At 39.7% G+C, this 26,664-nt stretch overlaps 1 protein-coding gene and 1 long non-coding RNA gene across 3 annotated transcripts in view; one reads left to right on the top strand and one right to left on the bottom strand.

Moving 5' to 3' along the window:
• LOC140135174 (uncharacterized) overlaps positions 1 to 10,536 on the bottom strand; it is a 62,406-nt gene extending 51,870 nt beyond the window's left edge. The window contains exon 1 of the long non-coding RNA XR_011856481.1: positions 10,390 to 10,536. This is a non-coding gene — a long non-coding RNA (uncharacterized lncRNA). The remainder of the gene's footprint in view (positions 1 to 10,389) is intronic.
• MEGF6 (multiple EGF like domains 6) overlaps positions 1 to 26,664 on the top strand; it is a 262,844-nt gene that overhangs the window by 214,835 nt on the left and 21,345 nt on the right. For both annotated transcript variants that reach the window (XM_072156315.1, XM_072156316.1), the window contains 13 exons: positions 6,514 to 6,639; positions 7,974 to 8,096; positions 9,093 to 9,215; positions 10,945 to 11,082; positions 13,369 to 13,491; positions 13,826 to 13,948; positions 15,034 to 15,177; positions 17,155 to 17,286; positions 20,593 to 20,721; positions 21,069 to 21,197; positions 21,727 to 21,861; positions 22,339 to 22,473; positions 23,251 to 23,376. In XM_072156315.1, the coding sequence (XP_072012416.1) occupies positions 6,514 to 6,639; positions 7,974 to 8,096; positions 9,093 to 9,215; positions 10,945 to 11,082; positions 13,369 to 13,491; positions 13,826 to 13,948; positions 15,034 to 15,177; positions 17,155 to 17,286; positions 20,593 to 20,721; positions 21,069 to 21,197; positions 21,727 to 21,861; positions 22,339 to 22,473; positions 23,251 to 23,376 (1,686 nt within the window). The remainder of the gene's footprint in view (positions 1 to 6,513; positions 6,640 to 7,973; positions 8,097 to 9,092; positions 9,216 to 10,944; positions 11,083 to 13,368; positions 13,492 to 13,825; positions 13,949 to 15,033; positions 15,178 to 17,154; positions 17,287 to 20,592; positions 20,722 to 21,068; positions 21,198 to 21,726; positions 21,862 to 22,338; positions 22,474 to 23,250; positions 23,377 to 26,664) is intronic.

Consider the following 26,664-nt stretch of genomic DNA (forward strand, 5'->3'; position numbering starts at 1 on the left):
CATTTACTAACAACAGTGCAAACTGCGCTAAATGCAGTATGCCTGTGTAGCGTGCAGAGGGCGCCAGATTCAGGATTTCTGGTGCCCGTTCTTCATGAATCCTGTGCTCCACTTTTTTTGGTGCACCTTTAACATGGGACGTTCTACTGAGCACCGGAACGCCCCCTAATTTGTGCCGCATGATGCCTTGTGCAGCTGCAACAATTGTAGTGCCGACACTGCAAGCAGTTTTCGCTAAAAAGAATGTATTCTGAAAGTCCAACAGAATACTGGTGCAAAGCCCTTAGTAAATTTGCCCCATTGTGTTTTCCATCCCAGCAATGCCAGTTTCTATGTTGATCGGACAGGACTATAATACTTTCTTTTTATCCATTGCAAAGTTGGGGTGAACGCTAAGTTGGCTTTCATAATTGACTCCTCTATTTAGGATTTTCAAAGGTTAATGGTGGCAGGCTAGAAAAAAAATAATTTTCTTTAGTCCATAAAGGAGCTATAATTCCATATATAGATCTTGTAATTCTGAAATCTGCTGCTTCACTTCTCACAATCACTTACAGTAATTAAATGAAATCTACCATCAAAATCCATCATGCTAAAACAGGAACACTATTTCATAGATCTAGCCACTGTGACTGTGGTAATCTTATATTTGTTATTCATGGCCACCGTACTTCTAAGTCAACTTTTAAAATTACGTTAATGAGCCAGAAAGGCTCTGGGGGCATTACCAGAGCCCCTCCATGTAGCTTCACATGCTTTTACACTGTGCAGGAGCATCCCCCCTCTCTGTGTGCTAAAACTTCCTCTGCTGCCATGATATTACAACAGGCAGAGGGAGGAGTAAGTGCTAAGGTAGTAGAAGGGAGAGGAGACAGTGTAACAGCCTGTGAAACTTCAAGACGGAAGGGCCCTGGTAACAGGGGGTTCTAGTGGAAACACCATTCTACCATTTCTATAATCCTCCATACCATGATATGTCTTTGAGCCAGTGGAAATGATTTTGCTCACAATCTGATCAGAATATGAGAAGTACCCCTTGTTCTGTGTAAAACTGATTTGGAAACACTGTTCTAGTGAATGACAGTAAACTAGATATCTACTCTTGAAGCATCCAGCAGGGAACATGTCTTCCTGTCGGAGTTGTTCTTTAAATACATTTTGGCAGGCATGGATCATGTGTTTTTTACACTTCTGGCAACTCCATCTACAAGCAGATCATACACGCATGTCTGTCTATTCCCTACAGAAATGAGCAACAACCCAAAGAAAATCCGACCCAAACAAATGATTTACTGAGAAAACAGCTGCAGCTTGTAGAGAATTGGTTCCATTCACTGTAAGGATGTAATCTGCACAATGTCACATTAGTTAAAGAAATTACATTGAATCCATACACCAGAGAATCGGGGTTTGGGGTAACTATAAGAACAATTTACCTAAACTCATTGTAGGATTTGGTTTTACAAGCAGCCCCCCAACATCCCACTTACAGAGGACTGGTAGTTACAGAAGGTCCCCTGGAGAAGATCTCCGGATGCTGACAATTTCAGCCTGGGGCTAAAGCTCAGTAAACTTTCATCTGTAAGAGTTATCAAGGTCAGGTCTCTACAATGAAGTTAAATGGATAATTCTTCCTATGACAGCCCAAAAAATATTGGCTGAAGTTACACTCATATAATATATCTGTTCCGAAATTACATACACATTCAACTTAAGAACAAACCCGCGAAACCTATCATGATCGTAGACCAGGGAACGTCTTGCATTTGGGATTTAAGCCGATGCCATCAGCTGGCAGATTACTTACTTTCATATGGCTGGTCCAAACAATCTTGCATCATGCATTTCTCTAATGGTGCAGCATGTGGATGAGGAATAGTACTAAATAGCCACCACCCTGGTTATTTCCTCCATTTAGAGTCACATCTCACTGTAGTCTAAAGCACCAGGTAAGGCACCAGTTGCACCTATAGTTGGATATTGGGGGTGAACAATAACAGGTGACACTCAATTATCCAATAGTTTTAGTACTCCTACATCACAATTTGGCAATAGCAAAGCAGTCGTTTGATTATTGTTAGGTATGTTTATTGTTAGGTATGATTATTGTTAAGTATGATTATTGTTAGAATTTTGTATGATGTGTGCAGGGTCGTAACGAAGGATCCTGCACAATAACTCACTCCTGGATCCCAGAGGACAAGCAAAGTCGTCCAGTGTAGTATTTTTCTTAGAAGATGATGAAGAGTGGACCCTAAGAATCTTTTATCGGGTGGACCCAGGAAATACTAGTCCAACATAGAATGTGGGTTACACCTATCATTCAGATGTGTTCTCCATACACATCCCATTGTCATAAAATATAATTACATATTTTTAATTACATAATTACAAATAAAATGATAATATCTACATTAGATTATAATCAACTTACAATGAAATGCATAATTGGTGCTGTCAATTAGGGTCTATAGACACCTTAAGGACTGTGGTTGTGAGACCTTTGTCCCACTCAGGGGGCAACGACAGTGCTAGCAGCCATAGGAGCCGCTATGGGGCCCTTAGTGTTAGGGGGCCATGGGGACAGATCTATTTAAGTGTATAAATGTATATATCAGTGCATAAATGTGTGTGCATATGTGTGACTATACAAATATGTATATTTTCTGAGGAAGTAGAAGGGTCCCATACAGATCTCTGCTATGGGGCCCTGCCTCTCCCAGTTACACCCCTGGCTCCAATGCATGCTGTTTAACTTTAGTGTTTTCCTTACATTATTTTTACACTCCCCCTTCCCCTGTGTCTTCCCTTGCTAAATATGGTGGTTGTCGTTGGACCCCAGCAGTTATGTTCTACACTAAACCTCGCTGCTGGTCACTGACCCAATGAAAGTCCTGATTGTTTAGAAAGCATACCCCAAATGCGTCAACTTATAGCCACTTTTTACTACAATAAAATAAACCATAGTACTGTGAATGACTCCAGTTTACAACTAGGATTTGCTAACATTAACATTGTGTCAGTCCCAAGACAGAAGAGGTATTACTGGGTGAAGGGGCTGGGGGTGGCACTCGGCCAGCAGGAGTATATTTAGTTCAGAATGATTTGCCCAAAATCAGCTTCTGCTTCCTATTAGCTGTTCTAGAGTGGAATGTCGTTGTTTAATAATAATACATTATAACAGTCAGTTTGTGGCGTAGCACCAAAAGAGATTTGGACTGGATTGCAATATGTCATTCTACGGTACGGAAGATGATTGCTGTGGACAGTATGCAGACTGCTGCCTGATGTCGAACATTTTGTGGTAGATCAGGAGCAACTACTTAGATAAGTCTAGGAATGCTACAGTCAACTTTTCTAGGATGCAGAGTGTAAATCAGAGTCAGGACTATAGGAAGTGCCAACGAGAGCCCATGTTGTCATATGGCATTTGTATTGTGAGTGAGGAATCTACATCAAAGTTCCAAAACCAGCGTTCATTGTTAAAGTGACTCCATCATATAATCCTTTTGCTGTGTATGAACCTAGCCTAACACGTCAACCATTGGGTATTGGTAAGCTAAAGACACATGATGGAGCCATGAATTAAAAGATTCTGACGGTATATCGGTACGATCTACAACCTGGTCCAGTGGCCACAGCTGAGTATTCTTCAAGGGATCCAGTTACTGCAGGTTTAACACTTAGGATAGAAAGAAGTATATGTGATCCAGATCACGACTAGTTTCTGATTCTTTATTTCAGCATGGAGCAATACATCCAAAGGCTACATGCACAAGGTCAACGCATTTCAGCCATATTTCAGTCTTTAATCATAACAAACCTTAATAGTCCTTAATAACTAGTTAGTCATAATTGAGGGCTAAAATATGTCTGAAACACATTGGCTTTGTGCATGTAGTCTTTGGATGTCTTGCTATATGCTGAAATAAAGAATCAGAAACTACTCCTGGCCTGGATCACGCATACATTCTGGACTTAGCTGCTCTTGACAGCGGGGTGTACCATGCCCCTGGAGTTTTATTCTTTTTGAGGTTAGTTGTTCTGGATTCTTTCTACTTTTATCTAACACTAAGGGTGATGTCAGACGTGGCGCTTTGTCTGCGCTTGCAAACGCAAACGCAGACAAAGCCGCGCCCATCGGGAACGAGCCGCCGGTGTTTTGCATTAAATTAACGCAAAACACCGTTTTGCAATCGCAGAAACGTTTGCAATCACAGACAAAGCGCCACGTCTGACATCACCCTTAGGACCCCCAGTAATAAGCTGCCTTCAAATAGGAGCTCAGCGGCAGGTCTTGCTGTCAACCACTACACAGAGAATAGAGCTGGACTTACTGATCTGTTATTATTGTGTTCTTAATGGAGTCATCAGACTGTAGGAGTCCTGTGTATCAGATCTCCACCAAACAGATATTGATTATCCTATGCATAGGCCATCGATTTGGCAAGCTCTGTGCAGGGCTGGGTAATCTGTGTGCGCTATATAAATAAAGGAATTATTATTATTATCAATATGCTGGAAAAACCCTTTAGTAATAAGAGAAGGCAACATGTTCCTTAAAGGAAATCTACCATTTGATTTGATGCATTATGAAGCAAACATACCTTGAGAATGCTGTAGCTACACTGATGCAGGATCATATCTTGGTTAATCCCTGTGTTAAGTGGTTTTGCTGATTAAACAGATATAACATTATGATAATGAAACTCTGTGGCTTCTATATCTGCTCTGCTGCTTGCTTTCCCGCTTCTCATAGCAAAGAGTTTCTCTCTGATTGCATCATCATATCCTGCAGTTTTCTTCCTGCCAGACAGAATAATCAATTGCTGCACCATCCACCAACTGCTGTGTATGAGTGTTCTAACTCAGGTTGATTAGTGCTTGACTAATCATGCTTTACTTAGCAGCCATAATGTGTAACCCACTCTGTCCCAGCTTTCCCAAGGTCCTGAATGGTATAATTGTTTGTAGCAAAACCACTCAGCTCAGGGATTAACCAAGTTATGATCCTGCATCAGTGTAGCTACAGCATTCTCAAGGTATGTTTGCTTCATAATGCATCAAATCAAATGGTAGGTTTCCTTTAAGGCCTTTCCAGAAGTAGCTATTCAGAGAGATGTCTTATAAAAATTCCTAATCCTGCTGGTCTTATCAGTACAGAATTCTGCTCCTAGACTAGTTATAGATTTGTTATCATCAACTAAATGAACATGTAAATGTAACAATTTTACCATCCAAACTGGTGCAACGCTCTGCAGGAACCACAATAATTTCTTATGTACAAAGTGAATATAGAATATAGTGAAACACCGGTATCTATTTATTTTGGCACAGGAATGATTTAGCATCATCACTGAACCCTTCATGGTCAAATGTTGTAATTTTTTTTAGAGGCTACGGGGCCACAAATGAGGGAAATCCCATTCATTTTTAAGGTATCAGGCAGATATGTAACTTGGCTCCCAGGATCCCCAGCTATCATGTGCCATTCATAATATGTGATTTCCATTAAAGTATCCCCATTTGTGTCTGCTAGCCCTACACCGTTATAGCACCGTAAAATTGGTCATTCCAGATTAGCACAAATATATGCTGCAAAATTACAATAATCCACCATCCAGTTATAAAATAATATTGATCATCCACCAGGAATTTATCGAACAAAAAATAAATCTACTGTATTCTTAAACCTACAGGATTTCCAAACTTCTTTAAAAGAAAGTATAAAGACATACCCTATGGTGTCATCAACCATTTATATTTTGTGTGTTTCAAAGCAAGCACACTCACTTGTCAGTGTAAGGATTCTGAAACTGGATCTTGTCTTCACTATTGCTGAAAATGCTGCAATTTAAAGAAAATCGTTATATAAAAATCTGTCAATAAGGCTTGGGTACTCCTGTGAGCACCATCCAAGCTGCTAGGTGCTTTGTTGGTTTATACTTATTCACCCCTATTGCTGGGGCTTATTGTCTCTTCCCCCCTCCTATTCCCTTGCCCAAGACTAGATGATGTCAGGGTGGAGGATGGAATAAGCCCCAGCAATAGGTGTGAATAATTATAAGCTGACAAAGCACCGAGCCGCTTTGATGGTGCTCACAGGAGCGCCCGAGCCTAATTTACATATTTTTATACAGTGATTTTCTTCAAATTGAAGCATTTTCACCGGTGAAGGAGATAAAATCCTGTTTCAGGATCATCGCGCTGACAAGTACACATATTGCAGATTGCCTTACCATTTCACTGTGTGTAACTACAAAGTGATATTATTGTGCAGGGCTAAAGGATCCTCTTACTGAGTGTGACTATTCCTAAAAAAATTTCTTTTGGGCCCCACATACAGAACAAGCAAACCTTATGGGACCCCTAAGTTTCCTGGTCCTGGGTTATGAACCTAGTCATGCCTCATAGTAGGAGATCTATTTGGGGAACCTTTTGCAAACTATACACTGAACTAAGTTTTAATCTCTGTAATTTTTTAAAAGTTTCCGTTGTCTCCCCCGATCATAGCGCTGTACTCCTGCTCCCTGGGAAATGGTGGATGTGAACATGACTGCGTCCAGATCACTGTAGCACATTATCAGTGCCGCTGCCGACAAAACTACCAGCTAAAGGAAGATGGCAAACACTGCGAATGTAAGTGACTTTAATGATTTGCGATTAGATATCTTATTATAATTGGCACAGGCAGGTACCATATTAGACAAGATGTAGACCCACTGCTGATTATAGGTGTTAGTGTTTATGCTGGCACTTAAAGAAGTTGTCCATTTTCAGAAAAAAAATAATGTAATGAAACATTCTACAATTTCCAAGCATACCTTCTGTATCAATTCTTTATTGTTTTTCAGAATCTCTGCTTGCTGTTATTCAACAGGAAGCTTCATTGCTTAAACCGGTTGAATACAAACCGGTCCATGTTCATGTGATGTCACACAGGTGCAAGGCTCATTAGTATCACTGAGAGTAATCAGAGTTGTGTGTTAATACGGGCCGTGCACCTCTGTGACATCACATGACCATGGAGCAGTTTGTATCCACATGAAGTAGACAATGAAGCAGCGAGGAATTAATACCAAAAGTATATTGGAGAATTATTTATTTTTTCATTACAACAAAATCAATTATTTCCTAAAAGTGGACAACCCCTTTAACTGCGTGATTATGGATCATGACCAATGGAAAGCTGATTTAAATTACTAATTTGGCAGCCTAGATCAGAGAGTTTTGGCACATATATGCTTAGGTGGCTCCATGGATCATATATTTTCTGATAGTACCCTGGTTCTCTCCACTCTTGATGCTACTGCTCCATTTGTTTACAAAATGAGGCACATTTTCTAAGGGCTGGGCTCCAATTTTCTGTCTGACTTTGCACATTCTTTTAGGTCCAAACTGCTTGCACAGGTATTTCAGAAGTGCCTGCACCACAACTAGCGCAGCCACAATATGCATTATGTGACACAAATTAGGAGGTGTTCCGGAGGTGGACCGTGCGCCAGATTTATCTTGCAAAGTGCACCAGAATTTTGTTGCACGCCCCATGTTAAAGGTGCACCAAAAAAAGTTGGTGAACTCTGTCGGAGCAGTACAGGGGACGCCAGATTCATGAAGAATGGGTGCCAGAAATCATGAATCTGGTGCACCCTGCACTATACACAGGCAAACTGCAAATAGTTCACACTGCACTATTCTTAGTAAATGTGCCCCAAGTTAGTTTATTTGAAATGAACCAGGTAGATCTATTTGAACTGTTTACTTTGGAAATTACTTGATCATCTGAACCTCTGGTCATTTTTTATGGTTCCGCTTTTTATTAATTGCACATTTCCTTCGTTATCTCCTGTTACTTCTAATTACTACAAACATTCATTCTCTTTCCCCTACTCTGCACAACAGACAGCACAGACTCCAGTAGTGGAAGGATATTTGGAAAATTTTTCTGTAATTGGTTCAATGTGTCTTCACAGTGAGCAACCCGTGTTCAACCAGGAATGGAGGCTGTATGCACCAATGTACCAATGATGGAGGACGGGGAAAATGCTCATGCCACCCTGGGTACCGACTGGCAGCTGATGGAAAGACATGTGAAGGTGCACATCGCTGAATCAATGCGGTCTTAATGCAGATTATTATAATTGCTGTGGTATTTCTATTGTTAGTTTTTGAGCAATAAGGAAACAGCAATGTCAGTGTAAAGGACTCATCTGACATCTGACTTCCCCTTTAGTGCTATTTCAAGACTGTACCAATAAAACAAGTAGGTGACAGAGTGCTCACTGCTTAGTAACATATATGAAAACCGTGGTAACTGGAAGCCTCTGATATGTATGGGTAGGGGGGTGGACTACAGGATCCTCGACCATGTTTGTGTTCTGTTCACAATATGTAGAAAAAGCTTTCAAACTTCAAAACATATAAGCATGCTGGTACAATAAAAGGGAGGGATGGACATGCAGGACATCACATAACAACAGCTACGGCCATTTCACATCTGAGCTCTTCTTCCGTCTTGTGTGTGTATCAGACTCTACCAATAAAATTTTGGAAGAAAAAAGAAGGAACCCTTCCCCGCCACATTAGTACTGACTGAGTACAGAAAAGTCATAGCCATTGCCCCTTTATACCCTCTCCATGAAACTTGTTTGCCACCAAAATATTTAATAGGAGGAGGGTGGCCTGTTTATTAGCCAACTGTCTTTAATTTGTTAGTATTGTACGAAATATTTTGAAACAATCCTAAAGAATGGGTCATGTGACAGGAAACTCCACCAATATGAAGGTCTCATACAGTTATTGAGTAGGTTTTAGAGGAGGTTCTTATTGCCAGTTGAAAAGGTGAGGACTGTGCATAGACAGGGACACTTAGCACCTCTGACCGGGCTCCATGGTGTGTAGTCCTTTAAGTACGCTGCATACAGCTCAGCTTTATACTATGAGGAGCTGCAGTGACTAAAAAGTATTAATAAACCTGTTAAAATGTCGCAAGAAGCAATTACTCTTCTTCTTGGCTGAATGTTTCGTGTGCTTCATCCCCTGGTTTTCAAGTTTAATAATCTTCCTCCAATATCCCCTGCTTCTCCTTACAGACATTAATGAATGCGTGACCGGCCTGGCCATGTGCGCGCACAGCTGTCTCAACACTCGAGGTTCGTTCCACTGCGGTTGCAGTCCTGGATATGAGTTAGGAGCTGATGGGAAACAGTGCTACAGTAAGTGTTCCATGGGGGGGGACGTTCCTAACATCTGCGGAAAATCTGCTGTTTTGGCTGTGAAATATTTGCCAGTGAAAAAAAACAATTACTAAATATTTGGTTGGATTGCAGCTTCACTTTCAGAAGTAAATATAGATTAAAAGGGAAAGTCAACTTTTGATTAATAATGTTGCACATTTAGACTGCAAATATAAAGTAGTGTAAATTTGTAAGTTCATTGCTTTAGGAGTACTTTAAGGATTTTGATGAATGTGATGTTTTCTTGTTCGTGCACATCTAAACCTATGTGCCTTTTTACCAGAGATCATGCAATGTCCACGAGTACTGCCAAGCCTTAGTTTATACATCTTTATGTTTTGTAAAACTGTCCGCCTGCCATTGCCATGATAAGATCATGAATATTGAAACTTATGGGTCCATTAATATCATGGACACCACATGGATACCAGCAATGTGCTGTGTATTTTTCACAGATCCAAAGTGCCATATATACTGGAGTATAAGCCTAGTTTCTCAGCACAAAAAAATCTGCTGAAAACCCGAAATCGGCTTATACTCGAGTAAAAAAAAATATAGGTTTTACAAGGTTTTTGTGGTAAAATTAGGGGCCTCGGCTTATATGGGCCTCGGGTCGGCTTATACTCGCGTATTTACGGTATTTAAAATGGTGTTTATAAAAATGGCCATCCTTTTTATGTGTAGGCTTGTGTTCTGTCTTTGAATAAGATGGGAAGCACATGTCCTTGCAAAGTATAAATGTGGAAAGGGTTTAAGAGATCAGCTGACACGTCAAATCTCTCTTATAACAGGATGGAGTCAAAGTGTTGTCTGTTGCCAGGCAACTGGAAGAATTTTGAAATAAAGTCCAGGTTAGGCCAGTTTCACTCATCTGCAATACAGTCACATAAAAATGAAAAAGTTTTCACAATATTTATAGTTATTGTGATGCAGGACATTATGATGCTCATAGTTAGCCTTAAGATTTACTTGTTCAGATCTAATTGGATTTGCATACCTCCCAACTGCCCCACATCAAGTGGAAAAGTCACAGATTTTTGGCTCTGTCTCACAACCTGGGGAGGGGGCACAGTACGAAAGCAAGTTGTGATCACAGTAAGAGGGGGAGCTGCATACAATTTGAAAAACAAGAAAACTAGAAAAAACAGCTCACCGAAAGTGGGTCCAGCGTTTTGCAGGAACGACAGTGTGCACGGAGTCCAAGGTTTGGTCCGATATCCGGACAGCAATTAAGCTTGAATCATGGAGAAAGACAACGAAAAGCAGGATTCCAGCACGAAGGTAGAAAAGAGGGGAACAAGCTGTTAAAAAGTAGAGTGTTTAATTCATCTTCTTAAAAAATACCTGCAGGAAAACAGACATAAGGACACAACACAGGAACACGAGGACAAAGCTAGTGGTGACGCGTTTCGGACCATGACATCTTAGTCCTTACTCATACCAGGTATGAGTAAGAGGGGAATTCTAAGGCAGCGCGTAGGACAAAATAATTTGTGCACCACCTCTTTTGTCCCTCTTTCACCTCCAGTATGTAATTGATTATAGCAAAGACAGTAAAGTTTGACAAGTAGCTTTAGAACATAAAAAATGCCATAAGCATGACATAGGCATACTTCTGTTTGTTTTGAAAGGGTAATCAGTACACTTTGAGACACAGCAAATAATACAATTCACTATTTTCTAATTGTGGATTCTTTTCTTGTTTTAGGGATAGAAATGGAGATCATAAACACTTGTGAGATTAACAATGGCGGCTGCTCTCATGAATGTCGTCACGGCACCACAGACCCTATGTGCATCTGTCCCCAGGGGCTAGATTTGGACGCTGATGGAAAGACATGTGTGGGTAAGATGGCGTTTTCATGCACTCCTACTACCAAACTGATAGAAGTAAAGTGCTATGACTGTGCCCATGTGATCTGTAGGTAATGCTGCCAGAGGCATACTCCTACCTGGCCCATTCCTGTGACTTGTGAGTCACGTGATATGGACTTCCAAAGCTCCTAGCAACCTATGGCTTTCTTCAGTTATTGGAAACTACATTTATTATCATGCACTGACAGCCTGTGGCTATTCAGGTAACCTGGGAGTTGTAGTTTGCCACATTAGAGCTCACAGGTTAAAGACCACAAGTTTGTGAAGTATTATGGCAATTATACAGCAAACCACAGTATGCCAAGCTGCAGATTAGCACAAGTGCTGTGGCTATTTATCTTGATAGTTGATAGTCCGCAGATGCTACACTTTATGGAGATGGCTTATGTTTTGTTACATCCAGGATCAAACACTTCATACTCCAGTCACGCACAAGCCGGACAAATACAGATATCGCCACAAGCTAAATTAAATTGTTTAACCAAGATTGTCCAACGGGAGGTCATGTGCCTCTAAGCATCCACTGCAGAACAGCAAGCCCCATGAGCCCCTGAGATGAAGAGATCTAGCTGCTTGATCCCATGCTAATTACATTATAATAGTTTATAATATTCTTTGTGTTTCAATTCCTCATCATTTCAAGATCTCTGCTGCCTGTAAATATGTAAAACCTGAAATAAGCTGTAACTGTTGACAATTTGCTGTAATTGTTTTCAGCATAATAATATATAAATTATTTACATATATCTGATAATTTGTTATGGTGTGCCATCCTGGAGCCCAGGCTTGTAAGCGTTATTTAAGTACTGGCAGGGACTTTAACAAAAGCACAAAAACTGAGGACTGTGATGATGTTAAACTACTCACAAAAAGTTAGGGATATTTGGCTTGTGGGTGAAATTTCATGAGAACCTTAATTGCCCTGTAACCTTTATAGGTGAACTTGATAGTCAGCTTTTGCTTAACATGAAAATGTACTTACGTTTGATCCACGAATCACACAATACATTACATGGTTTATTAAAATTGGTATACAAAAAGTCTTCCTTATCATCCCCATGCTGATCTATTTCGATGAACGGTACCTCATCATTGCGAAGCTTCAGACAGGATGTTCTCAGGGTCAAGCAGGTTCCAACACAGATACAGAGAGACTGGAAGAGCCTTAGAAAGTCATAAAAGTGGACATCTTTTGGCCACTTACCACACTGATGACTGCACCCAAGTGTCATGTCAGACCATTTAGAACTGTTTACATCTGTGGTATGCGTGCTAGATGACCTACAAGGGCACAGACATCATCATCTAGCATTGGTCAGGGAGCATCCAAACTGGAGGTGGGACCAGGGAGGGCCTCAGTGCTGCTTACTAATGAAAGTCAAAAATGATGGGTGCCAACTATGTTTTAGATGTAAAGAATAACGCTATGCATCAGCCACTGTTCTCACCAGACAAGCCTTTGGTGGTGCTGGCATTCCAGAATCGTCAGGTGTGTCTAGTCAAACAAAACTGCTCTACACTTTATGAATGCTAGAGACAAGCCTATACTACTTGAATAACACCAAGTATGAGCAACACAAGTCAACTTTCATCTTCATGGATGACTATGCGGTAACTTATCATGGTCACATCATTAGGAGCCTGGAGCATCTACTTTCTCCAGACCTGAAATTTATGGAATCAGCTGAATCGTTTTTTAGAGGTTCATAGCTCTTTATCCTAGACCCTCAATGACCTGGATGGATGCCTACTTGTGAACATCATGAGACTCAAGGCTCAAGGCCACATGATATTTTTGTGGGGTATACTCATTACTATTGTTGGCTTTTGTTTCAATAAATTGTAGGAGCATGCTTCTACTTTACTGTTAGAATATAACTGCAGTGTGAACATTTTATATTTTCTATAAATTTCAGCCAAAAGCTAAATATTTTCAACTTTTTCTGAGTAGTGTATTTCAACAGGGTACATCCGCCTCATGTTGATGGCACATGTCCACTAGAGTATGGGGTCTTTGCATATAAATGCTCTTGTTGCCTTGTCAGCAATAAAAATGCACTTGCCAAGAAGAAGCCTTTGATTGTCTTAAAGAGCAAGAAAACCATAATAATGCTAAAGAACTGAGAACATGGATACACTTTTTGTGTTTATGAATAAATGTGAAGTGTATCATAGGCAGCTGTTTACATGTACCTTGATACAGACCTGCTCATGATTTTCTATATCATCTATACATATATCTATTTCATCTATACAGATGCCGATGAATGCACCAATGGTGCATCCTGCTGTCAACAAGATTGCTCCAATTATGTCGGGGGTTATGAGTGTGTGTGTTACTCTGGTTACCGACTTAACGTTGATGGCTGTGGATGTGATGGTAAATGGCCTAAAGTATTATTATTATTATTATTTATTATTAAAGTCTTTTATTTTGAAAACCTTTTGTTATTACAGTTGGTCTGAACTTTAATTGAGCGATCCAATAGCAAAAGTCCAAATTGCACTTACTGTAGGAAGCACATTTTAAACCTTATAGATCAACCTTTCAAATAAATTATACAACATAATTATTAGGAAATAGGGACATTTTAGAACCATTTGCTTTCCAGGGCTCCTTTAACAGTCTCATGATTTGCTTTCATAGCCACACACAGTCAGGGTTTATTGGAAATGTCATATCCTACTACTAATCCATCTTATTTTTCATATAGATGTAAATGAATGTTTATTGAACAATGGAGGATGTCAACAAGTGTGTGAAAATCTTCCTGGATCATTCCAATGTAACTGTAATCCTGGATACAGACTGAATGCTGACGGAAAGGGCTGTACTGGTAATACACTCAAATATGTTGTACTGTACCCTTAAAGGGGTATTCCAGGAATCAGCATAATTCATGTACAAATGAGTCAGTAAAATATAAGCTAATGTGTAATTAGTTTTTATTTAAAATGTTGTTCCCCTTAGCAGATAATGCTGGTGACATAGACTGTAGTGAAGAGTTAAAATGCTACTGGCCCTTTAATCAGTCTGTTGATTTCCTCTGCGCGGACAGACACAGAACGGAAGATGGCCGCTGGTCACATGTCCACATCACATGTCCTGCACCTGCCTGGGCAGGTCATGTGATCACCACTAAGTTTGGCTGTAGTCGGTTGGTTGCAATGCATCCAGTATGGCCAGTTACACACATTATTTCCATGGTAACAAAGCAAGAAAGTCTATTAGATCCTCTTATGCTCTGCTCCCAGTGATGGAGGTGGTGTTACTGAGAACTAAAGGATCATGGGACTTGTAGTTTCCAGTGTTGGCCATATTGGTGATAACCCTGCATACTTTAGAGAAGCCATAAAATTTTGTAAATCATAAAATCAAACTATTTAAGCTCCATTTTGTGACTAATGACATTCAGTTTTGTTATATTCATTTATTTACAGCATCTAGGGTGTTTGTATCAGACGTTCATATTCCTTGAATACCCCTTTAAGCACACATAGGTAGTGTCTTAAAGTTAGACAGTCCAAAAATGTGAAAATGTTTGTGAAAGTGTCTTATGGTAAATACTATCTTAAAGCTAAAGTTCAACACTGTCTAGTCTAAATGTGCATCTCATACTTGTTCATTCCAAAACAAATTAGCCAAAATGTTGGTTCAGTTTGCATAATTTTTGCCACATAAAGTCATGCCCTCTTCCATAAGACCACTCTTATTTTGTTGTAATAATCGTAAAAGACATTTCAAATATTTATCACACTATATTCTAGAGATTTGTGGCAACCATTCTTCAGCCTCCATGGTAACAGACTACAAATTAACACTGTGTAGTCTGACAGTGCAGTTATACTTCCTTTTATATGTCCTCTCCTTCAACCCATTGCACTCTAGTAAACTTTTTTTTTACTTTCTCTCTCTCGCCAGGTATTCTGGAAAATCTCCCTGCTGATCACTCCCTTCCACAGGTGACTTTATTACGGGATGAATTTTCCCAAATATTTGATGACGATTATGATGAAGATGAAGAAGCAGAATTACGAGGAGAACACACACTATCTGAGGCATTTGGTAACTAGGCATAGGAATAATCATTCTTATAAGTCTGTCAGCATTATACTAATCCCCCCCTTTTATTAAATGACCCATAAAACATATCCATTTACTGGTTATTACTGGAATTAACCCCATTTAGTTTTTACCAGGGATTCTGTCTCATTGGGGGATTACTATGTCATTAAATGGTAATATAACCCTGTTTTACATAGACTTATTAGTACATGTGGTTCTCATAATAAAGCAAAATAATTAAGAGAATATTCTTGGTTTTTAGCAACTCCTCTATAGTGGGACAGCGTCCACAGAAATGGAAAATATAAAAGCTAGAGACAGAATAAAGGGCCAGTAGAAGTTTTTAAACATTTGTTGGTACTTTTAAATATGTGTAAAACATAATTATTAGTTATTAGTATAAGCCGAGGCCCCTAATTTTACCACAAAAACCTGGGAAAACATATTGACTCGAGTATAAGCCGACGGTGGGAAATGCATTGGTCACAACCTCCCCATTATATAGCCTGTGGGACCCTGCCCCATATAGCCAGCACCTGCCCCCCAGTATATAGCCAGCCCCCTTCCCAGTATATAGTCAGCAGCGGGGGAACCTGGAAAGGTGAGTTTTGCTATATTTTTTTTTTACTCAAGTATAAGCCAAGTTTAAGTTTTCAGTACAATTTTTTTGTGCTGAAAAACTAGGCTTATACTCAAGTATATACGGTAATTTAAAAAAACAAAGCAGGTGAATACATCCTCAAATGAACAACACAGACACAACAGATTCAGGCAATAACCTAACATGATATATTTTCTTTAGATACACCAGTTTCTGACAGTTCATTGAGTTTTATGCTGTTAGTTTTTGCACAGCTCTCTTATGTTCACACCACAGAATTCCAATAGGGTGTGGACATTAGGGCACATTTACTAAGGGCTTTGTGCCAGTTTTCTGTTGCACTTTGCACGTTCTTTCTAGTGCAAACTGCTTGCACAGCTATTTAAGAAGTGTCTGTACCACAATTGTTTTGTACCACAATTGTGTCACACGCGACCCTTTTGTGTTGCAGCTGCACTAGGCATTATGTGACACAAATTAGGAGCCTTACCAGAGGCTCAGTCGGACCGTGCACCAGATTTATCATGAAAAGTCTGACAGAAGTCTGCCGCACACCCTATGTTAAAGGTGCACCCTGTGTTAAAGGTGAACTCTGTCGGGCTAGTGCAGGGAGCGTCAGATTCATGATATGTGTCGCCCGTTCTTCATGAATCTGGCACACGCTGCATTATACACAGGCAAACCTGATTTAGTGCAGTTTGCACCACTCTAAGTAAATGTGCCCCTTTGACTGGGCCATTGCTTCAACCTAAATGTGCTACATTTCAGCCATTCTGTTGTAGATTTTCTGATGGGCTTGGGATAATTGTTCTGTTTGATGACCCAGTTACAGCCAGGCTTTAGCTGTTGGATAGGGTATACAGATGAATTCATGGTAGGACTGCTTATGTTTCTTTTGGAGCCTCTTTGAAACATACCATAATGGTGATCCAAATCTTTTTTCTAATTGTACCATCATGAATTTGAACATTTAACATGTCACTGGTGGACTGTAGAACCGGAGATGTAGTTGGACTTTTTTGCATTTTCTATGAGCATTGCATTGTTTAATCTTAGGGTAATTTTGCTTAGAATGTCCATTCCCCGAAAAAGTGATATCCAGAAACAAATTTTTCTCCAAGATCATTGCTGGTCTAATTTGTCATTGGCATTTTGTGTCAAAAACTTATGCTTTTATAAAGATGGTCACACTTGCGGATAATTCATCAAGGGGATTTGAATAGCAGAACATGGCTGCTACCTACTCCCTGACTTCCTATGAAAGCATTAAAGGCATACTTATGGTTTGTACTTCTTTAGGGGCCAAGGGCCAAGGCTAAGCAGGTATTGTGGTATATGCCATGCTATCTAATTTTTGCTTTATTTGGCACTTGCAGTGTGTTTTGATGGCACATTTGGCCCAGACTGCTCGTTCATCTGTGACGACTGTCAGAATGGTGCAACCTGTACCGTAGAAGAGGACGGCTGTGTATGCTCTGCAGGGTGGACAGGACTTATATGCAACCAGAGTAAGTAATAATTTATCATTTATTTATCATTGTATTATTCTAGTATCATAAACACAAAGGGGGATATTTGTCAGGGCTTCTGTGTCACGCCAGTGATGTAGTAGCCCTGAAATAATCACAAATTCTACCTTATAGATAGCAATTGCCATCAATTTCCCCTATCCGCCACTTTCACTGCAGGGGGGTGAGCGTGAAGTGGCGACGTGGCCTCCACACTCACTTCAGCCAGCGGGGCTCGAGAGCTCGAGAGTAATATGATCCATACACAAAATTCTCAAATTTCAATCCCGCAGTGATGCTAACACCATAAAGATTGTTTTTAACCCCTTACTTTACAATTGTACTCCATTTTATTGCTGTTTTAGCTCCTATTACTCAGTGATGGTCAGTGTAAGATTCCAGAGTGTCGGCGGGGAATCTCTAAGCAGACACTTCATGATCCATCTAGTTCTATGAGCTGACAATGTGGTTAGATTATCAGGGTACATGTTTATATACACTTTAATTTACCTTCTGAACATTGTACTTGTATCTGACACATAGAAAGAGAGATGAGACAGATCAGAGATGATGAGATCCATGAGATGTATATCCCTACATAAAGAACTTATCTGCCCGTAGCTTGTAGCTCTCCTCTCGCTGCTGTTGTTTGCCGGCAGGAAGTCAGTCTGTATCAGTGGGATGTTGTCCTGGAATGCAGGGGGAGGGGTTGCTGCGGGGAGCAGAGAGAGAGAGAGAGAGAAGAGCTGAGCTCCACAGCATCAGGCAAGATGGCTGCAGACCCTAAAGTCAGAAGATACAATGTCATAAACTAGGGGCAACTGAAATTGTGTACCCCAGGACAGGTTGGAATTATATCTATGAAATGCTGTATTTTTGTTAATCACATTGAAGTAGAGAATGTGCTATTTTGTTATCCTGAGTATATTTAAGAAACTTTACTTTGTGGGAATACTGCTTTAAGGGGCTATCTTTTATGGCTGTGTATATGAAACTTGTATCTCTCCATGTGCTATCTGCTTTTCTTTCTGCCCATGCACACAACTATGTTTTTCATGGATCCGCATGGAGGCTAGGTAACAATGTGATGTGACACTTGTTGGCCTTCTGTTTTTTGGGTGACATATGGCAGATGCGGATTACAAGCTGAATCTCATTGGTCTGTGAATGACATCACAACTATCTGGAATAGGGTGCTATAAGGTTGTTACTGAAATCTTTAAACTTGATTTGGGCCAAAGTTTCTGTTGCCCACTCCTAACCTGAACCACTTTGGCAATAACGGGTCACTGAAACCATGAAAATAACATCCAACTTTAACTGGGTGTCGTAGCCAAGTACATTTTTACATAGTTGCAATTGTGCTTATTGAAACAAAGTTAGGCTACGTCAAAGAGCTGTGTATATTCAATGGGCCACACCTCTACCCCTGCTGATGTCCGTAGGAAGTGAGCAGCCGCCACAATACAGGCAGGATTAGGACCTGTTCTATATTTTGGGGTGCGACAGCCTGGCACATTCAAAGTGTTGTGTGCACATGCACAGTCTAAGTCTATGGCTGTTTGTTTGACCGGCTCATGGCCAAAAAAACCCCACCTTGTAGCCTTCTTTCTTGGCTTTGATGTATTTCTTGATAATGACTTGTTATGTTGCAGCGTCACTACAAGTTGGATCCTGAAGACTCTGATTGATGGAACGTTTGGTTGAAGATCTGGGTTGTATCAGTCTGTTACTGTGGTTTAGGAGTAATGCCCTATGGATCTAGTGCTGTTTTATAAATAAGATAGATATTATATTCTGCTGTTTGGAACAGCTTTTTGAAGACATTGTGCAAATTGGTGCTCATTTTTGCATTTTGAGACTGTTGGTTCTTGTTCAATGTAAATTTTCTCACTGCCAAGCCCCGGAGACCTGGATTTATTAAGCTTTCATCTTGGGGGATGTTGCCTTGATGTAGTATTGATGTTTGTTTTTTCTTGAATTGCATGAGCTGTTCTCTTGCTTGGTGCAAATATTTGGCAACCTCTGTCTGTATAGCTATATAGAAATGTCTCATAAAAGATGCCATCTTTCCATATGCAGACATGGACATAGACAAAGCTAAAGAAGATTGTGGCAAATCCTGATATACATGATACAATTCTCTCAGCTTGTAGCCACCCACAGGGGGCGCTTGGGAGGCTGTTAAATACATGGATTTCAATAATAGAACTTTGTCTAAATATCTCTCCCTAGTGGTAATTTTTGGAAGCTAGCATATAATCACAACTATATATTATATAATATTATTTATAGCTCATCTACATGATATGCTTTACATTTCTGTAAAATAGGGGTCCTACACTTCACACATCCACAACTCTTGACATGAGTGTCCTTTGTCCTTTCTTCATAAGACCCGGTGCCATGGCTGCCGTGCATGGTTAATGAACAAGAATGGGTCACTTCACAGTGGCCACGGAAGCAGTATTTGGGGTTTGGGGGCCACCAATTCTGTGGTCACATGTTCCAGAAGTGAGCCCCTCATTATTGGTATTTATTACTAAACATAAGGGGTTAGTCTATCAGTGTGCAACTTTGGATGTGGTGAATAGCAAAGAGGATCAGGAGTAATCCAAAGTAAAAGGCCTCCACCATTATGTAGAAGGTTGCAGCAGATCCAACATCATGTCTGTCATGTAAATATTGTAGTCTAGGCACAGCATACACACTAATAATCTTGCCATCATCACGTTGCATAGATGTCATTGTTTTTTCATTACACTAGACTCATAAATCATGAGGTGTTTGCTTGGATTGGCTCCATCCCCGAGCCTGGGTGCCATGTTTATAGGTCATTCGTCTATTTTAAATAATTGGCTAAATAACTTTACGGTCAGTTTAGCATGAAGGAGATTGTGACATTTAAAGTGGTAACATCCTGACTGTTTGTTGAAATCTACATCACTGCAGCTTAATGTCATTACTGAAGCTATATATATACTATTGTAGCTAATACAAAATATCTATAGAATTTTTTTTTTTTAATAATCAAGTTATAATGTTGGGACAGAGATTGTTCTCCAAAAAGGTCTAAAAAAAAGTCCTGTTTTTGTTGTACCTCATTCCTTCATTGCAGTACACAGCAACATTACTTTATAATTAGGATTTCTATCTGTCAGGTTCTGTATACACTATTTGTGATGAATGAATCCTTTCCTTTCTTTGAAGGTCTTATAAATAAACATTTACAAGATGGCCACTCATACTTTGCAGATGGGGCTTCATTCAACACCGTTGTATTGGGTTTTCTTTTGTCTCTTTCAGCTTGTCCAGAAGGAACGTTTGGTCTGAACTGTAGCCAGAAATGTAACTGCAAAAATGGAGGAACGTGTGATGCCATCACTGGCCAGTGCCGCTGCCCCCAAGGGGTGAGCGGGGAGTTCTGTGAAGATGGTACGTTTGGTAAATTTATTGTGTTTCATAATCTTCTTCTATCACAGAAATTCATTATGTGCTAGTGAAATCTGGAGATGGAATTGGAAAGAGGGGAGAGCTTTTAAATAACACCATCAGCATTTTCTTTGCTGTTTATAGTTGCAGACACAAACTTTAACACAACGACTCCAAGCAATTTGATATCCCCTGTCTTGCTCTGCATAGACATAAAGCTCATTGTATCTGCTTTATACATTGGACAAAATAACCACCTCCAAGCTTCTTCTAGTGAATTCTGAATGCAGAGAAAATTTTATGTTGGATTTGTAATGTTTAATCAAATATAAATTTGTATTTTCTCCTAGGTTGCCCTAAAGGATATTATGGTAAAAACTGTAAGAAAAAATGTAATTGCGCTAACAAGGGCCGATGCCACAAGATCCATGGAGCATGTCTGTGTGAGTCTGGCCTGTATGGGCGTTACTGCCACTTAGGTAAGGCATCATCTTCTGGTGTACTGTATATTTTGATTGGTCAAAGGTTTAACAGACAATTCCTAGTAAGGGATGAAACGTTCTTCAGCAAGGCTACATCATTGCTCCTATAATTATCATGTATTCTGCTTGGTAAATGACTATGGCTGTTAGTATTACCATACTATTTTTTATTTCCTGCGTTTCTTCTCATTTCTCCCCTTTGCTTTGCTTTTGTTGCCTACTTATTCAAATGATTCCATTTGTCTGCACAAGCTGTTATGAATAAGGAATAACTTAATGAAACACGTCAACAGACGTGAATTTTTTTCTTTCTTTTTTCATATGCAGATGAAGTTTTTAATATGGACTAAATACATTTTTGTTTTTTAACTCACACTGGAGTAACCATTATTTATATTGAACATACAACCTACCTTCACATTTATAACTACAGTGTATTATGGGGGGGAAATAAAATTGATGCTTCCAGGAAACTTTAGAGGGGTATGTTAAGTATGTTCATTTTCACTCTTTCTCTATGTTTTAGCTTGCCCAAAGTGGACCTATGGACCTGGCTGCTCAAAAGAATGCACATGTGTGCAGAGCAATACACTGGAGTGTAGTAAAAGGGACGGCACATGCACCTGTAAACCGGGATACCATGGAGCATCCTGTGAAAATAGTAAGTTTAGTATAAAAGTTAAAGCTGATTACCTGTCTGCTGACTCCAGCTATGTTTGGCTGATACTCACAGCATAGGCAAGTAGCACCACCTGCTGGCCATGAAAAAGAAAGCAATGTACACAAGGTCTCTGCATCTGTAAGTGTATGTTGTGTATTCAGTAACACAGAATTATAGGTAATGGCAAAAATTACTGTATATACTTGAGTATAAGCCGACCCAAATATAAAACGAGGCCCCTAATTTTACCACAAAAACCTGGTAAAACCTATATTTTTACTTTAGTATAAGCCGAGTTTGGGTTTTCAGCACATTTTTTGTGCTGAAAAACTAGGCTTATACAGGAGTATATACTCGAGACATAATCTTATGTCTATAATAAGTAATTTTGGGCTTTTCTGTCACTATGCAGATATTAAATAATTGTATATCTCCGAAATGTCTTTTTATTGATTGGTTTTTATTTTCCTTTCATAGAATGTGACCCAGGATTTTACGGGGTTGGTTGTAAAAGTAAATGCACCTGCCAACAAGGAGTATCCTGTGACCACACAAATGGAAAGTGTCTGAAAGAATGTCCGCAGGGATACAGTGGAGAACACTGTGACCAAGGTAACGTAAGGACAAGTGAAGAAAATTGTGTGATACTGCAATGGTTTTTATGGTGAGCAGGCAGCAGTTAATGATTTTGGGTGTGACGTTATCAAATCAAGGACTCCATACATCATACATTACTGTGGTCTATGGAACCATCACATAGTTGTGTGCCACTGGCCAAGGTCCACAAGAAGATTTGGAGGTGGCTGGAGAAAGCATCTGACACTATGGACTATAATGTACAAATATTCTAGATTATCAGATTTTGTGGCTCATTGGGAATGCTGGGAGTTGTAGTGAACAGCTAGAGTACTGAAGGTTGCTTACACATACCATACACTATGGTAAAAAAAAGAATAGTATTTTGAAGACACCATAAGAGTAGAAAGTTCTGCAGATACTTCACATTATCGGCTCATTCACTGATCATTGATTGCAGTCGGGCCTCGGTAAGGCAATTACAATTAAAATGCTTTAGTGCAGCGTTTACATGAGGAGACAATTGATCTCGATCTATACTTTATTCATCATGTAGTAAGGACAAGCTGATTGGATCTTTATGGCTTAATTGCGTTCGGTTCTCAGCTGTGTAATTCTCTTATAAACAAGACTTACACCCTGGTTTAAGCACACTATATTAGGGTAGAACAAATCATGTACACTGTTGCATTCATCATGGACTCTATCTCAGATGCCTCGCGACGTTAGGGAACATATAGATGTTATCTGGAGACTTATATGTAGTTTGTGTAATATAGTGTTGTACAATTATTATATTATTTTTGCACACAGAATGCCCTGCAGGTACATTTGGTCTTAACTGCTTACAGTCCTGTAAGTGTGGAGGAGCTCCATGTAACCATATAGATGGAACTTGCATTTGCCCAGCTGGTAAAACTGGCTCAGACTGTTCCCAAGGTAAGTCAGAGGATCGATTTGCCTGCAGCACCACAATAGAAGTAAAATGATGAGAATATGCAATAGAAGACCCCTTCCCTTCTATTCAGCTAGCCTAATAGCATAGGTGAACTTACTACTTACTTGCTAGTTTTACAATGTATTACTGCAGCTGCCTCTAAAGGGTGCTCAGTGCCGAGAGACTTTTACAGCTTTTCTCCAGTTTAATAGCTTTATTAATTCCTCTGCATTGAGCTCCCCCTAGTGGTGACTGCAAGCTGTCAGTTTTATCACTTCATTTTGGAAGGGAAGTACGAGATTCATACTTGTGCTTGGGAGATATATCCTGGGCCAATAGAATGAAAAAAAAATGTAATTGATCACATTTTTATAAATAACTCGTTCCACTTCCTTCAGAAGTTAATTAATTTAAAAAATGTCTCTGATTAATTGTACAAAAAAAAAATTTGATTTGCTAAAACTATTGCCAAGGGTGCAAACCCTAAAGTTAAAGTTCACACAACCTTTAATGAGATTTATATGCAATAGCAAATGTTGCTATGTTGCATGTTGCTAGTTTTCACAGGGATGGATATGCTTCTCTGTGGCATCAGGGGTGCGGGGTAGTCTGTCACATGACCCAATGTTAGGCTTTTTTTTGTGACTGACAGATGTATTTTATGTAAAATACCTTTAAATGGATTTTATACTATTAACTGAAAATTTACAGGGGAAAACACATTGCCCTAGTTATATCCTCCTCCTCTGCGAGGTGCAGATAAATGTGGTTATTTCTTTCTGGCTGTTTCTATCATCTTCCCTATTTTATCTTGGAATTAACAGCGGCAGCAACTGATGCCTGAGCCCTTAAAGTGATTTATTGGAGCAGACAGGTTATATCTGCTAGAAAAAAGGGAAGGTTCGGGTTGTGCAGTGAACATGGATCCTCAGTAATGTAATGCAATGCGGAGGCATCAGAGCATTATTTATTTTATGATGACTATTCTGTTAGAGGCTTTACTTAGGTAATGTCTGATACCAGTCCAAAAGCCTAAAAGGGACACTGCTGTTATCTGCTTACCTTGAAGCATTCCCCACCTTTTAACAAATTTTGCAGAAATCAGTAGTCGGTGTTTATATGGGGAATAACGCTGCCTTTGGTTACAGTCTTTATAAGTAAATGACTCTATATGTAATTGTGTCCTCTTTGCCTAGTGGTTAGAGACCTAACTGCTGGGACTCACTGCTTGCCCTGCCTTCTGCATGGAGCTTCTATATAACCAGCACTTCTATCAGCTTATGTCTTGTTTCTAGACAAGATGGAATTCAGCAGATCTTTCAGAGTAAAAAGCAGATTAGAAAGGAGGAAATGTAATATGATTAGATACATTACAATTAGTTTCATTTGTTTATGCAAATTTTATTAAAAGGTTACAGACCATTTAAAGAGGTTACAAACAAACAAACAAAAAGGGCATACAAGAGGAATGATATGCACAAAATTTATAATGAATTAACAACAAAATTTATTGATAATAAATGGATAAAAGTACACATACATGTATTAAAATCTGGCTTTCAGGAGAGACAAGAAGGTTCACATGAACCGTAACCATGGCACATATAATCAATATTAAATGTTGCCTAAGACAGGCATGATGGGGTATCCAACCATTATACACTGTGCCCAACCAGACCATACGTAAACATTAGCACTCATATAAAGTGCAATAGCATAGAGGTGAAGCAATGTCCATGCATCAATGAAATATAGTGGTCTGGGTCTTGTTGACCATGGTTACCTGACTGCAAGAATCCCCCAACGCACGTTTCAACCACGCCGGTTTTTCTCAAGGGGTAATATGACAAACACATAATCGGACTTTTAAACCTGGCCCTGACCAATAAGCGATGGAAGATCCTACTTAACATGCAGCACCTGTGTGTGCGGCGCATCCTCAGTTGGCCCGTGTCTGCGCCCGCGAGCGGGGCCGGGCAGTGACGTCACAGAGGCGGTGATCAACACCGAGTCATGTGACAACAGTGCCACGCCCCCCGCTCGGAGGCTGCAGGACGGGAGAAACCGGGCATGCGCACGCCAGGAACGCTGCTGAGTATACAGGCTATGAAGAACTGTGGGCTGTCCTTGAAGGGAACCTGTGAGTATGGAAGAAGCCAACTGCAGTGGATGGTGTAGCATGTATGATGAATGAAATGAAAAAATAAAAAATGAAAAAATGGAAAAATGACTAAATGGTGAGATGTATTTGTGTGTAAATGACCTAGTGGTGAGGTGTGACATCAATAAAGAAAAGCACAAAGTGCCTAAAAACATGAAAAATGTGTGGGACGTGTGTATAGGACACATGAACAGTGAAAAATGGTGTAATAGTGAAATATAGTGGGCACCAAAATGGAACCCAGACAATACAAATGAGTGCGTGATGAAGCAAAAAGTGCAGATAGTGCAAGGTGAGAAAAAGCACAAACAAGTGGTGAGGAAGTGAAAATAAATGAAAAAGTGAAGAGGTTGTCTGGGGGAGATAAACATGACATACGCTCCTTACATACTCCTCTCTGACACTCGATTCTGCACGGGGTGCCTGTTACACGGTGACGCCCCCTACAGGCTGTAGTGAGTGCAAACTGTCTCTGTATGGCGGTGATGGGTCCTATCATGAACCAGAGTGCCAGAAAGGGGTGTGTATACCCACCTTTCACCTAAATTTAAAGACTGCTCAAATCATTAATATAATACTAGAATATCCCATATCATCTAATCTAAAAATGTAAAAAAAAAAAACTCCATCCAGACATGTAACAATAGAGTTTTAGGAGAGAAGTGCTGTAAAAAGAGATATTGCAATGTTTCTTTTTTTAATTTTTCCTATTGATTTGTGCAAAGCCCATCCTACTTTATGTAAGCGCCATCCTACTATTTTACCCATCCAAAAACTGATGTGTCCCATATATTAATCCGCTGGTTTTTTACCAGATTTTTACAAGTCTTCCTCAGCATCTTGTAGAAAGTGATATATTGTGCCTTTCAGTATGATATTACATTGCCGGGAAGATGCAGAAGTTCATCATATATACAGAGGAATTAACATGATATGTGGCCATGAGTTTCTGCTTCATCCCGGCAGTAAAATCATTTACAAATTGTTTACCATTGAAATCCCCCCGTCCTCCATGTCGTGAGCAGCCAGGAAATGTTCACCATTTGTCTTTATGTGATGTTTTCTATATATTATTAATTGATTTTTGAGGAATTATTACATATAATGTAAACCAAGGAGCTACATTGAT

The sequence above is a fragment of the Engystomops pustulosus genome, chromosome 6 (assembly GCF_040894005.1).
Source record: "Engystomops pustulosus chromosome 6, aEngPut4.maternal, whole genome shotgun sequence".
Taxonomy (NCBI): Eukaryota; Metazoa; Chordata; class Amphibia; order Anura; family Leptodactylidae; genus Engystomops; species Engystomops pustulosus.